Genomic DNA, 13,148 nt, shown 5'->3' on the forward strand with positions numbered 1-13,148 from the left:
TGTACGCCCTTTGTTCCCCACAACGATCACACAACACGGCTTTCCCCTGTGCCTAAACACAAGGGCCAGCTACTCTGACATGAGCATGGAGAAATGGTGACCCCAGAGGGGCAGAGGGTGAGGTGCCGATGGGGAAGGAGATGGGGAGCAGCAGGGTGAGACAATGGGAGAATGGCTGACAGCACAGGAGAAAAGCCGGTGTAATGTGGCTAAGGGGTGGGATGGCAGGGGGGCCAAAGGGCAAGTGGAGGTATAGAGGGGAGATGCCCCATATCAGAGCAAGTACAAAGTGATGCTGGTGTGAGGAGGAGAAAACCCTGGAGGACGTAAGTAGGGCCTGGGCCTTTTGGAAACCCCTGCACAGGGAGGGGGAGGTATCGATTGCCCACCCAGAGTACTGTTCCTGGAGTACTGCGTTGGAAGGATGCCAGCTCAGCCCAATCCCCTCTTTGCCCTTGCAGTTGATGCTCAGTGCAACCGTGGCTGATGCCCACGGGCAGTGTCCCTCTCAATTTCAGGAGCTCTTTTCTTCATCTTGCATCTCGTGTTTGCAGCACATGGTAGAGACGTCTCCCCGGCTGGGAAGCAGGGGCCTGATTCTGATCACACCCTGGTGTAAATCAGGAGTAACTCCATTTAGGTCAGGGGAGCTGCACTGGTGTCAAACTGGGGTGAGTAAGAGGAGACTCGGACCCGTTGTTTTCTGGGAGGCTGAGCGTGAGCTTTGCTTTGGATTAAATCTCTTTGCGGTCCCTTTGCTTAGACCAATATCTCCCGTGAGCGGCTCTAGCCATTTTCCAGCGGGTCCCTCCTCCCCCCTCTCTGCACAGGCTCCACCCCGGAGTCCGCCGGGCGGTGCTTCATTTAAAGAGGCACTGCCCGGTTGAAAACAAAACCCGAGCTAGAACGAATCCGGGCCCCGGCCCGTGTGAATAGCACCTCGCACGCGAAACCGCTTTACCCGGGCACCTTTCCCCCCGCAGCGCCAACACCCCGCAAGCGGGGCCGGGCTGCGCTGCTGGTCGCTTCTCAGGGGTGCATGTGCCCGGCGCTGCAGCGTCCGACGTGCAAACCTCTGCCCCGCAGCACCGCGGGTTCGCCCCCCGCTGGGAGTCTGTGGCGCGGGGATCGGAGCCTCACCTAGAGCCGAGCAGCCACAACCTGCTTCCCCCGCAATCGCCCGTTCAAATAAAACACCCCTGGGGGCGTGTCTATGGGTTTGGGCGGTGCGGCCCCTTTAACATCACCCCCCCCCCCCCCCATTGGGTTGTGCTCGGCAGCCGCGCCCCTTGCTGGGCAGGTTATAAAGCAGCCGCCGCGCTCCAGTCCCGACTCCCCGCCAGACGCAGCATCGTAAAGCAGTAGGAAAAGCACCGCACCGCACCATGCCGGTGGTTCTCGGGTACTGGGACATCCGCGGGGTGAGTCCGAGCTGCGGCGCAGGGGGGGGCTGGCTGTTCGGTCCGGGCTAGGGGTGGCAGGAGCTGGTTAGCAAACGCTGCTATTTTCACTTCCCCCTGGGACTGACTCTTTAGCCGAGCGGGGTCATGTCTCTGGAGGCTGCTGACGCTGGGTGGGTGAGACCCTAACAAATTCATAGCCATGAAAAATGTGTCACTGACTGTGAAATCGGGTCTTATCTGTGCTTTTAACCTCTACTGATTTCACGGGGGAGACCAGCGTTTCTCAAATGGGGGGCCCTGACCCAAAAGGGGGCTGCAGGGGGTCACAAGGTAATTTTAGGGGTTTGTGATACTGCCACCTTTACTTCTGTGCTGCCTTCAGAGGTGGGCAGCTGGCAAGTGGCGGCTGGTGGCCGGGCAACCAGCTCTGAAGGCAGCTCTCTGCCAGCAGCAGTGCAGAAGTAAGGGTGGCAAGACCATACTGTGCCAGCCTTACTTCTGTGCTGCTGACTGGCTCTGAAGAAGAAGTACCGCAACCCCCTCCCCCCCACACACAATAACTTTATAACTTACACACACACACACAACTCCTTGTTGGGTCAGGACCCCTACAATTACAGCACACTGACACTTCAGATTTAAATAGCTGAAATCATTAAATTTGCAATTTAAAAAAATCCTAGGACTGTGAAATTGATCAAAATGGGCCATGAATTTGGTTGGGCCCTGTTGATGGAACCTGCTTGTTAATTATGCCATGCAGCCCACCTGCCCCTCCTTGCAGGGGACGCAGCATGTGGCCCCTGCTGCTTTCCTGCATTGTTTTCAACAGAGCCCTCTGCTATTGCAATAGTCTCTGTAGAAGAGCACCCAGAAAAACAAAATAAGGGTGCCCCTGTGCTTTTGTCCCAGGGGTCTCTAGGGATCTGTAGGCGGCTTCAGGGCTATGGGACAGGCGTTGGGGAAGTGGCCTGTGTTCATAGGTGGTGAGTTACATGGGCCCATGGTGCCTGTGCTCCATCAATATTTAGGAACGTGGGCCTGGCTCCACCAATGTTTGGGCTTACCGTGCTTTGGGGAGGCCCCATGCTTCAGGGGGACATGGGGTCCAGGGCAGCCTGGGGGGTTAGCGGGGAGCCTGATGCTGGCAGCAGTGAGCGATTTGGCCCCGGCCCACCCCACTGGCTCCTCACGTCGCCAGGGGCAGGTAGAGGGCCAAAGCCCCGACTCAAGATTGGAGGTGGGGGAGAATCTCGCTCCATTATCTATTTCCCTTCCCACCCCAAGGGGAAAACACAGAACAGGGATGGTCCCAAACTGTCCCAAGCCACTGGAAAGCAGAAACGGCCTTACACCTGAGCATGCCATCGCCTGCTCCCATGCACATGGTGCTGCGCACTGTAGCCCTCGTGCCTTGCACGGTATCCATGTGGGAAGGGCTGGATTGCAAAACGGTTACACTTGCAAGCCCTGTGTGCAGCTGGGGGTGGTAGGTTTTGAGGTTTGGCTGGCACTGGGCACCAAACTGCTCTGCTTGCACTTGTTCGAGTCTGCCTTGGTGGGGAGCTCATAGCGGTTTTGGGGGAGCTGACATGAGTCTGGAGTTGCCTGCCTCTGGGGGCAGGGTGCTGCTCTGGTGGTGGTGAGTTCTAATCCAGCTCCTCTCACTGTCTATATGTTCGCAGGCAGGACTGTTGGCCTCATGCAGGGTTATTTCCATTGTTTGAGTACTTGATTTGAGATGGCTGGGGCCTGGTCTTCAGGTGATGCCCATTGGGCACCCAAAGTTAGAAACCATTCTTTAGAAACTAGATCTTAATCTGTGCCTCAGTTTCCCTACCTGCAAAGATGATGTGTGTGATGGAAGGGGTGGGACAAAGGAGACTGACCTGCCTTTTGTATGGGCTAAGATGTCTAAGCACTTGAGGACGAGTGCTGTAGTGACTGTCACCAGGGAGGGGTCTGACAGGTGAAAGAGGAGAAGTCACTGCTCCCTTTCATTGCTGCAACCACAGTGACCCGGCTCCTGAAAGACAAACCACCACCTTCGTCAAAGGAATCTCTTGGGGTTGAATTTCCAGGCTTTTTTTGGGGTGGGCGTGGGGGAGGAGGGACGATGAAGTTTGTTCAGTGAACTCCCTTGAGGCTGAAGAATTACATTAGACCAGTAAGACTCACTCCGGCTTGCAGGCTGCCAGTGACTCTTTATCATGTCTCCTGTGGCTCTTGCAGCACAGAATTAAAACACTGATTTAATTATTAACCAATCAGGATGCTTATGCTATGTTAGCCAATTGTAGTTGATAAATTAATACTTGCACTGTCATTTTGCTGTGAGAATAATATAGGCTGTAGATATTTCCTGCCATACTGTTTAAATATGAATATATAGTACTATAGTAAATGAAATGATGAGTTCAAACCCTTGTGGCTCTTCCGGGTAAAGCTGATGGCTAACTTGACTCCTGTACCCCGAGGTCGGAATCCCCCTGCTCTAACGCTAATACTTGCAGGCTCTCACGTTGCCCTGGTCTTCTCCCTGCAGCTTGCCCACTCCATCCGACTGCTGCTGGAATACACGGGCACCGCGTACGAGGACAAGATGTACAGCTGTGGGGAAGGTGAGTGGTGCAGGCAGGGAGCAAAGCTAGCCCTCCCCGGCTCATTGAGTGGAAAGCGTTCTGAGGGGCCAGGAATGGCTCGTTTGTGTAGGAGCTCTGGTCCCAGCTCTGTGGAGACACCCCTTTCCCTTGCCCAGGCGAAAGGCTCTAGTGAGCCTGCTGGTGGCTGTGAGGGCCTCTTGCCTGGCTGACTTGGACTAGTCACAGCTCTGTGCAGTCTGAGTCTCCAGGGAGCAAAGGGCTTCCTGGTCCCTACAAGAAATTCTTAGCATGAATCTCCTTCAGTGGAGTGCCATGCATTCCAGAGGGTCATGTGCTGCCGCATGCTGACCTGGTGTTTGATCGGGGTAATGTTTACACTAAGGAAGTAGGGAAGGGATCCCACAGTCCTTGGCTGTTGGACTGGTATCTGACAAACCATGTAGTCAGGGCTGGATTAACCAACATACCAATGAGGCCTGAGCCAGCCTAGGGCTGCTAATCTGCCAATGTCTGGCTGTTAGACCTAGCCACTAGGGAATTTAGAGTTAACTCTTCATTCATTCATTTCAGGACTGTGTCCTGTCTTACCAGTCTGCTCAAACACCTGCTCCTAGCTCTCAGCAAATCCCATTGCACTGGATTCTCTAGAATCCAATTTAGTGAGTGTGCTAATAGTCTGTCTTTAAAGACCGCTAGAAAACTACCTGTTGCAAGGAACATTTTCCCATAACAAACTCACCAGAAAGTTGCATGCTCATTAGCTTGGGTTTTTAATCCTCCATCCCTGGCCTGTGCTCTGGATTCTCTTGAGTGCTTTGAGCATAAAGGGAATTGCTCCAGATGACCTCCTCAAATATCTTTGCTGCTCTTGTGAGGCAGTTCAGCATCTAAACACTTGTTACCAGTGGCTTAGGCTATTGCTACCATGGAGAAGCCCCCCACTTTATCCTGCACCAAGCGGTTAGGTGTTGTGACAGGGTCAGGCCAGATGGCTACAGGAGCGTGATAGAAGGCAGATATATTAGCCCCAGATTAAGTAGGTCTCTTTTCCCTGGGTAAGGTAACAGGGAAGGTTCCAGAACAATCAGGAACTTTCTGGAAACAATTAAGGCAGACAGGCTGATTAGAACACCTGCAGCCAATCAAGAAGCTGCTAGAATCAATTAAGGCAGGCTAATCAGGGCACCTGGGTTTAAAAAGGAGCTCACTTCAGTTTGTGGTGTGGGTGTAAGGAGCTGGGAGTGAGAGGACGTGCTGCTGGAGGACTGAGGAGTATAAGCATTAACAGACATCAAGAAGAAGGTCCTGTGGTGAGGATAAAGAAGGTGTTGGGAGGAGGCCATGGGGAAGTAGCCCAGGGAATTGTAGCTGTTGTGCAGCTGTTCCAGGAGGCACTCTAGACAGCTGCAGTCCACAGGGCCCTGGGCTGGAACCTGGAGCAGAGGGTGGGACCGAGTTCCCCCCAAACCTCCCAATTGACCTGGACTGTGGGTTCTACCAGAGGGGAAGGTCTCTGGGCTGTTCCCCAACCCACATGGTGAATCTCTGAGGCAAGAAAATCCGCCAATAAGCGCAGGACCCACCAAGATAGAGAAGGAACTTTGTCACAGTGTATATGTTCTGACATCCTCATTGCATGTAGCTCTAATAGCATCTGTCAGCTGTAGTCCATGCTACTGCTTAGCATCTGTTGCATGCAGCAATACAATCTTAGGTTGGGATCACGTAGGATCAGGGGAAGTGACGTTGGGTTGGTTCACTCTTCAGGGGTGGGACAGAACTTGGTACTGCTGACCTCCAGGGTGAACAGTGAAGCTGGGTCATTACCCCCGAGTGCTCCGCTGAGCACCAGTAGTAATTTAGGGTATGTCACCCTGCAAAATGTGTTCGCCTGGGCTGGCTAATTCTAGTTACCTTAACTTCCTGGTTAAGGCAGTTGTAGTTCTATTGTAAGGTAGCAGGTAGACTTAAACACCAGACTCCCCTCTAGTCTTTGTCTTTGATCAACAGATTGAGTTAAAACTACAACTGCCATGTCTGTGGTCGTTAGGATTTTAACTTGTGGTAAGGACACTTTCTCTTGGTGTGAAAACACCGTTAGTGTTCTCATGCCCTGGCCAAATTCTAACTCTTGTCACCACATTCTGCCAAGCTGAAACCGCAGAGGAAGACCAACTAGATAGAGAACACCCCGCATTGTGCCCTAACATGTTGCAGAGGGTTGTGGTGAGCTGATGGGACTGCCCCATCTCACCCAAGGGGCAGTAAGTGTGCATGGATCACTGCTCTTATTGGCCAAATAAAGTCCCAGTAGGCGGAGAGGTTTTGTACTCAACACTGCCCTCTAGAAACCAAGAAGGCTTATTTCCTCTTACCTGGTGTAGGCTCTTTTAACCTGTATTCCCAGCAGGTGTAGTTCCACACTGGTTACCGCTCTCTGGTGTTATCCAGGCCAGAGTTTTTGGACACACTGCAAGTTGAATTGGCTGACAGTGGACTTTGAGTTTATTATTTACAACTCTGTCAATAACTTAACAGGGTGGACTCAAGTTAATTGGCAGCCGACTCAAATTACAATAGGTCCTGAAACTGTGCACCTGTTCTAAAGAAAGCTGCACCTGTTTTAACTTAGGGTGCAGTTTTTTTTAAACTGGCTTAGCTATACTGGTGTGAAGGGCTGTGTAGACCTTTTTTATTTCAGTTCAGACCAGGCTTATAGTTAGGTGTATTTCATTTTAGCATGACTTAAAACCAGAGTAAAGGGGAGCCACACAGCTTTTTGCACCAGTTTAACCTTCACCAGGTTAGAAATTTCACCTCAGTTTAAACCAAAGCAGCCTTCTTGTGTAGACATGGCTACTTGATGACTGGGAGAGAGCTGGCCTGGAAGGATTCCGGCTCAGGCCCTCTTTGACTTAGGACCTGATTTTCAAGAGTGCTGAGCCCCTGGTATGTTCTCCGCCTTCAGTGAGCTGATGTTGCTCAGCACCATGGAGAATCTGCACCACAAGTGTGTGCCATGCTGCCCCAAGATGCTAGGGGGAGGAATTAGGTGGATGTGTTGGCATTGGCCTGGGATCTACCCTCTCTGTTCTCCTTCCAGCTCCAGACTATGACAAAAGCCAGTGGATTAAGGAGAAGGAGAAGCTGGGACTGGATTTCCCAAATGTATGTAGAGTTGCTCTGGGTGGGTGGGCAGGCAGGTCCTTCCTTGGGGTGTGGTGGGTTTGGGAGTTTCACTGATTAAGATGGATTCTGGGTGGGGACCAATGCTGGGGTATCGGTGGGGTTCTTGTGCAGAAGTAGCAGGGACGGGGGAGTGTGGGAGCTGGAGAAGTGGGAAGAGCTTGCTTACTAACCTTGCCTCTGACTGCCCTTCCAGCTGCCGTACCTCATCGATGGCAAGAACAAGCTCACGCAGAGCAATGCCATCCTCCGGTACATCGCGCGCAAGCACAAGTTGTGTGAGTATCGGTGGGGGGAGGTCTGGGCCTCACTAATGATCAAGGGGCTGGGATTTGGCTGGGTAGCTGCCGGTGAGCACTCTGACATTTGTTGTGTCTCCCAGGTGGCGAGACGGAGGAGGAGATGCTGCGAGTGGACATGCTGGAGAACCAGGCCATGGATTTCCGTATGAGCCTTGTAATGATCTGCTACAATCCTGACTTTGTGAGTTCATCCATGCTGTCCTGGGGGGCTGCAACAAGACCTTGTTGATTTCAGGACAAATCCCACTCCAATACTATGCTATTGGCACACACAGGATTTTCCATACTAGATTGGGTCCATTTAGCTGGCATTCTGCTTCTGGCCCAATACTTAATCCTTCAGGGGCAGGTGAATAATGGTCGTAGTCACTTGCATAATGCTGTACCGGGGGAATTCCTTCCTGGCCCTCACAGGTGACCTGCCCTGAAACATGATACTGCTCACCCTTAGATCCTTATTATGACAATGGCAAACTCCAGGTGCCCTTCCCACTACAAGAATTTACTGTACATTGGGTGGGCACAGGGTTGCCTTGGTCTAATCCACAGCTGTCTCTGAAAACTTTCCCTCTTCCTCTCTGCAGGAGAAACTGAAGCCTGGCTACTTGGAGCTTTTGCCTGGGAAGCTGAAGCTGTTCTCTCAGTTCCTGGGGAAGAGGAAGTGGTTTGCTGGGGAGAAGGTACATGGTGGGGGTGTGATTGGGGGAGGGGCATGGGAACAGACTCGACTGCCCTGTGTCACTTCTCTCTCTTCTCTCTCCAGATCACTTTTGTTGACTTTGTCATGTACGACATCCTGGACCAGAACCGCATGTTTGAGCCCAAGTGCCTGGATCAGTTCCAAAACCTGAAGGATTTTCTTGACCGCTTTGAGGTGAGGTTTGCCCTGACTCCTGTAATGCACTGCTCTGCTTATCCAGGGACAGCCCAGCTGCAAACATTAACTCCTTTGCAGAGAACTGGGCAACAGGCAAAGAATTTCATTCTCTAACAGATACAGCAGCTGCCAGAGCTATTGCTAACAAGTACTTGTTAGTGCTTCTGGTGGGAATGAAAATGTCTGCCCTACTGGTGCCAGAGGGTGGCAGTCTGACAACTCTGGAGAGAGTTGAAGTCCTCTTTGCTCTGTAACCACACAGGTTTTTCCCCTCCAAGTGCCCTGTAGATTTGCTTCAGCTCTGACTGAGGCCTTCCTCTGAGAGAAAGAGTCATCTCTCTCCTTGGCCATGTATCTGATGGGCTCTCTGCTGGCCTCTGAGGGACTGGCTACCTCCTTCTCTAATGGAGAGGTAGCCACATCTTGGTGCCCCACTTGCTTGGTGATCTTGGCAGACACTCTTCAGGTGGCACTGGCAAGCTGGGATGGGACACTCCTATCCTGTGAGCCCTCCTAAGCAATGTCTCTTGGGATTCCCAAAGCACACTTGCTCCTGTTCTACTTTGTCCTTGCTCTGTATGTTGTTGGCCATGAGCTGCTGTGGAAATGGCTGAAGTGGCAGGCACTGGTTCCAGGTGGAAATAGGTGCTGGGACAGAAAGGAAGCAAAAGCCATACTTGCCATTAGTAGTTTTCTATATTATCCTAGCCTGACTCCTGCCATAGCTTCAGTGAAGCAAGAGAGGGTCCTTGTATGTGAATCAGGGGCAATGGGCTAGTCTCCAGTCTGCCAAGGTACAAGGTAGTATCCGGGAGCTGGTTATGGATTCCTAACTTTGGCCTGGGCCAGGGCCAGAGCAGAGAGCAGCAATGGGGCTGCTCTAACCTGTGGCAGGAGGCAACAGTCCCTAAAGGATTATATTACAACTGAGGATGTGCTCTGGCCACTCCTGCCCTGGGGACTGTAGGGAGGAGGTACAGGAGCCAACTTTGCACTCAGGGGATCACCACTATTCAGTGCTGGGGGAAACCCTAGCTAGTTGAGGGTGTGGCCACTCCTTGAGCAGCACAAAGGGAGTAGGGCAGAAAACGTCCCACCATGCCAGCAGGTATAACTGGTTCCTCAGGGACTTGCTAGACATAACACTGATCAGACTCCTGACTGGGGGATGTGGGGGACCCCCTTTGGTGTGGCCGAGAAGAGGCTTCATGTTCATGTTTCAGGGGGTTGAGGCTGTGTTGTGAGGTGGTTTGGGAAGCAGACTGTCTCCCCTCTGCTCAGGGCTCTTCCTCTACTCTCTCCTTTCTCTCCCCCCCCCAGGCCCTGGAGAAGGTCGCAGCCTACATGAGCTCTAGCCGCTTCATGAAGACTCCCGTCAACAACAGGATGGCCAAATGGAGCAACCAGAAGAAGTAGAACTGTGTGGAAGGGAGGGGCTGGAGAGGAATAATCCAGAGCCCCCACTTGCTGTTTGTGTACGGACTCCCTCAGATCGGATGTTGTGAGGGGGTGGACAGTTGAATATGTTAAGTGGCGGCTTCAGTGAATTGCTCTGTGGAACAATCACTAAACGTGTGTAGTGACCCTACTCTGAAATGACCAGCCAATAAATGTTTAGTAATTGCACAATGGCTCCCTCTTGCTGAGTTGCCGTAGCCTCCCTGGAGGAAACCAGCCTCTCCAGTGCTGCCTCTTCCCCGTGTCTGTTCAGTTAACCAAGCTGGGAATAGCCAAGTACCCAGCACCACATCACGTCTCCTACAGGGCATCAAGACGAAATCCTGCTTTGGCTTTGATGCCTCTGCAGTTGTCAGTGGAGTGGCGCAGGTGGAACTTCCCCCAACCCCTGGTCATGTAGACTCATGCTGTTGATGTACCTCCCTTGGTGGCTAGGGTGAACCAAACTAACAGCATCAGCTTGAGACTCAGTTGGTGCTGGTCAGTGTTGCTTAGTGGATTTAGAGGGCTGCTGTTACTGTAGATCCTCTTCAAGGGAAGAGGCTCTGGCCTGTTTCCCATTCCATCCTCGTTGGTGCTGAAAAGCCCTGTCTCCTGGCAACCAATTATAGGTACTTTCCTTGGGTGCCCTACCCTGATGACCCTGGCCTGTGGGGGAGTGATGCTCCAGGCTGGGTTGCCATGGCCCTGGCAACTCAATGACCAGTATCATCTGAACTTGCAGGGGAGGTTTCCTGTGCCCCACCAATTCCTCTGGAGATACTTAATGCTATTTAAACTAGGTAGCTTTAGTAAACTAGGGGTTTGAGGGAAGTCCAGCTGTTGGTGAAAGACTTAATGCTACATCAGTAAACAGGTTGGCAGGGGCCCAGTGATCTTGATCTGCTTTAGTATTCTGGAAGAAGAGAAGCTATGTCTAGCCTGGATGTTGATGGACTGGTCTAGGAACAGGGTGGATTTGATTTAAATCCCTAGTCAGGAAGACTCAATTTAATCATGGATTTCTACATAAAAGTGCATTCTTGTTGGTTGGTATAACCTTAATACATATTCTTCCCAACTCAGAGATAGATGTAGGTATCATTTTTAGAAAGTACACACTATACATTTTTAAACTGATTTATTTTGAAAACTTTTCAGTTGAGTTTTACAGCTATATAAGCAAATGAAAGATGGTTATTTCATTTACCAAAGGTAACTGAAGCAGATAGTTCACCTCCCAATGACTTCATAAATATCTCCAATTCAACAGGTTAATCATAATATTTGGAGGATTTTCTTGCCATGCTGTATTAGGAAGAGAAGATCACCTGACAGACATTTAAATTGTTTTATTTAACTAAAACAACATTAAGTATTCTGGATTTTTTTCTTCAACATCAAACATAATATTTTAACAAAAAAGCATGTCCCTGGCTTCACATTTATCTCCAGACTTCTTCTCCTTGTCCAGATCTATTCCGCCGCCAACAATCTTCTATTCATTTAACTTTTTGAAACTTTGCGCTTTTAGAGAAAGGTAAGGGATTGACTCTGTATGCAAATTTGCAGAGGGACAATAGGGTTGAGGTCTGTTATTTCTCACCTCTCTCTATATTTATTTATTTAAAAACATTTTTGCTGTTAAAAAGCATGTTACCTCTGGAGACACAAATTCTCAGTTTGAGAAGTGCAAAACTTAGCATCTCTGGTGGTATCTTCTAGACTGAGCACTGAGTCCCAGTGGGTAGATAGAAAGATTAACCTAAATGATTTATACAGAAGCCCCTGGAACCCCATAAGATTGGGTCCCTAGTCCATGAACTATTGGAACTCATTTACAAAACTTTTCTTAAACATTACATGAATATATTGTCTCATACTAAAGAATTAGAATTTATAATCCCTATTCCATGATGAGATACTTGAGCTATAATGTATCTTAATTAAAACTATCTTGATTGGTTTTTTCCCCAAAAAGCATTTTATCAAAAAAAGCTGATTTTTAAACCAATTGTTTTTTTTTTTTTTTTTTTTTTTAAATGTATCTACCCTGTCTAGGAACCATCATGTGGCCTGTTTACATGGCTTCAGCCTAATTCTCAAGAATCATGCAGCTGGCTTAACAAGCAACCAGTGTTCGTGCATTGGGCATGGCCTTGTTTTGCACCAAGGCTCTAAGTAGCTGCATGGATTAAGGTTGCACAGACAAATGCCCTCTTTAAAGATGCTGCTGTCCACCAGTCACTGACTGGGTCTTCTGGCTACCATACACACAGCCAATGGGGAGGGAGGTGACACTCATCCAATACACAGTGCTTCACATGCAAGGTAGTGTGTAAGCTACCCAAGGCTCGAGTGCTAGGAGGACTTCTGGTCCTGTGCAGTTCATAACCCAGTTCTTTAGTGGCCTAGCTCAGTGTCCGCCATTAGGTTGGGAATTTCCCGCAAACTGAAATGTTCAGCTTGGTGGGTGCCAAACAACTTGACACCCCCCCCCCACACACACACCTTTCCTCATCTTAATCTCTACTTCATTAAAACCATTTTCCCATCCCTGATATCAGGGGAAGAGCTCCTAGCCCCTCTGGAGGAGGGGGGGGAAGAGGCTGTCCCCTATTCCTAATACTCTTCCAAAGTCAACTCCTAAAAGGGGCTAGGAAAGAACAGTTGCCTCTACAAATAAAGTGATTGAATCAAGAACTTTCTTTAGCCATTATTAGGTGAAGTTTATTTAATGGTATGTAGTCTTAAATTGCTCCTGGCTAGAAAAGCCTGTGGAAAACTATACAACCATTTTGGGAGAGCTTGGCCCTGCAGGCTTGATCTTAAGCAGAAAGATTTTCTTTTAGATGCAATAAGACTTACCCAGCTCTGCAAAGGCATAATAGTAGGGAAAGAAAGCCAAGCATTCTAGGGGATGTATCTTTGAGTTTAACAATACATGTAACCCCAGAACTGGTGCTGTACAACTGGGAGAGTTGGACAAAGCCTGTTGGGGAGCTAAACTTATCTGCCTTTGAGCAGAATGCTGAAGTCCATGTTTAGCTGGAGCATACGTAGCTTTAAGAATAAATTAGCGTTATTTGTAGTGCAGGAGAACCGAGCAGCCTGTCACGGACCAGGACCCCCCTTGTGCTAGGTTCTGTACAAACTGAACAAAAACAGTCCATGACAGTTGGGTGACACATGGCTATAGGGGATGTCTGCACTGGGAACAAGAGGCAGAGGAAGAGACTGAGAAGAATCCTAGAAGAGCAGTAGGGCTGATGCTAGGAGACCTGCTGTCCCTTGGTTCAGTCTCGGGGCCCTGGGATGCTTCTGCCAGACCGGAGATGGT

General features: G+C 50.1%; 1 protein-coding gene across 1 annotated transcript; it reads left to right on the plus strand.

Moving 5' to 3' along the window:
• The first annotated feature begins 1,336 nt into the window (after positions 1-1,336).
• On the plus strand, positions 1,337-9,934 carry LOC135877207 (glutathione S-transferase Mu 1-like). Its single transcript, XM_065402587.1, has 8 exons — positions 1,337-1,421; positions 3,949-4,024; positions 7,110-7,174; positions 7,389-7,470; positions 7,575-7,675; positions 8,079-8,174; positions 8,258-8,368; positions 9,692-9,934. The coding sequence occupies exons 1-8, from the start codon at positions 1,386-1,388 to the stop codon at positions 9,785-9,787; spliced, it is 663 nt and encodes a 220-aa protein (XP_065258659.1). The 5' UTR covers positions 1,337-1,385; the 3' UTR covers positions 9,788-9,934.
• The last annotated feature ends 3,214 nt before the right edge of the window (positions 9,935-13,148 follow it).

The sequence above is a fragment of the Emys orbicularis genome, chromosome 4 (genome assembly GCF_028017835.1).
Source record: "Emys orbicularis isolate rEmyOrb1 chromosome 4, rEmyOrb1.hap1, whole genome shotgun sequence".
NCBI classification, from domain to species: domain Eukaryota; kingdom Metazoa; phylum Chordata; order Testudines; family Emydidae; genus Emys; species Emys orbicularis.

Coding starts and splice junctions, on each gene's coding strand:
- LOC135877207 (XM_065402587.1), top strand. CDS start 1,386: ATGCCGGTGGTTCTCGGGTACTGGGACATCCGCGGG. Junction 7,471..7,574: donor CGCGCGCAAGCACAAGTTGT/GTGAGTATCGGT, acceptor TGTGTCTCCCAG/GTGGCGAGACGGAGGAGGAG. Junction 8,369..9,691: donor ATTTTCTTGACCGCTTTGAG/GTGAGGTTTGCC, acceptor TCCCCCCCCCAG/GCCCTGGAGAAGGTCGCAGC.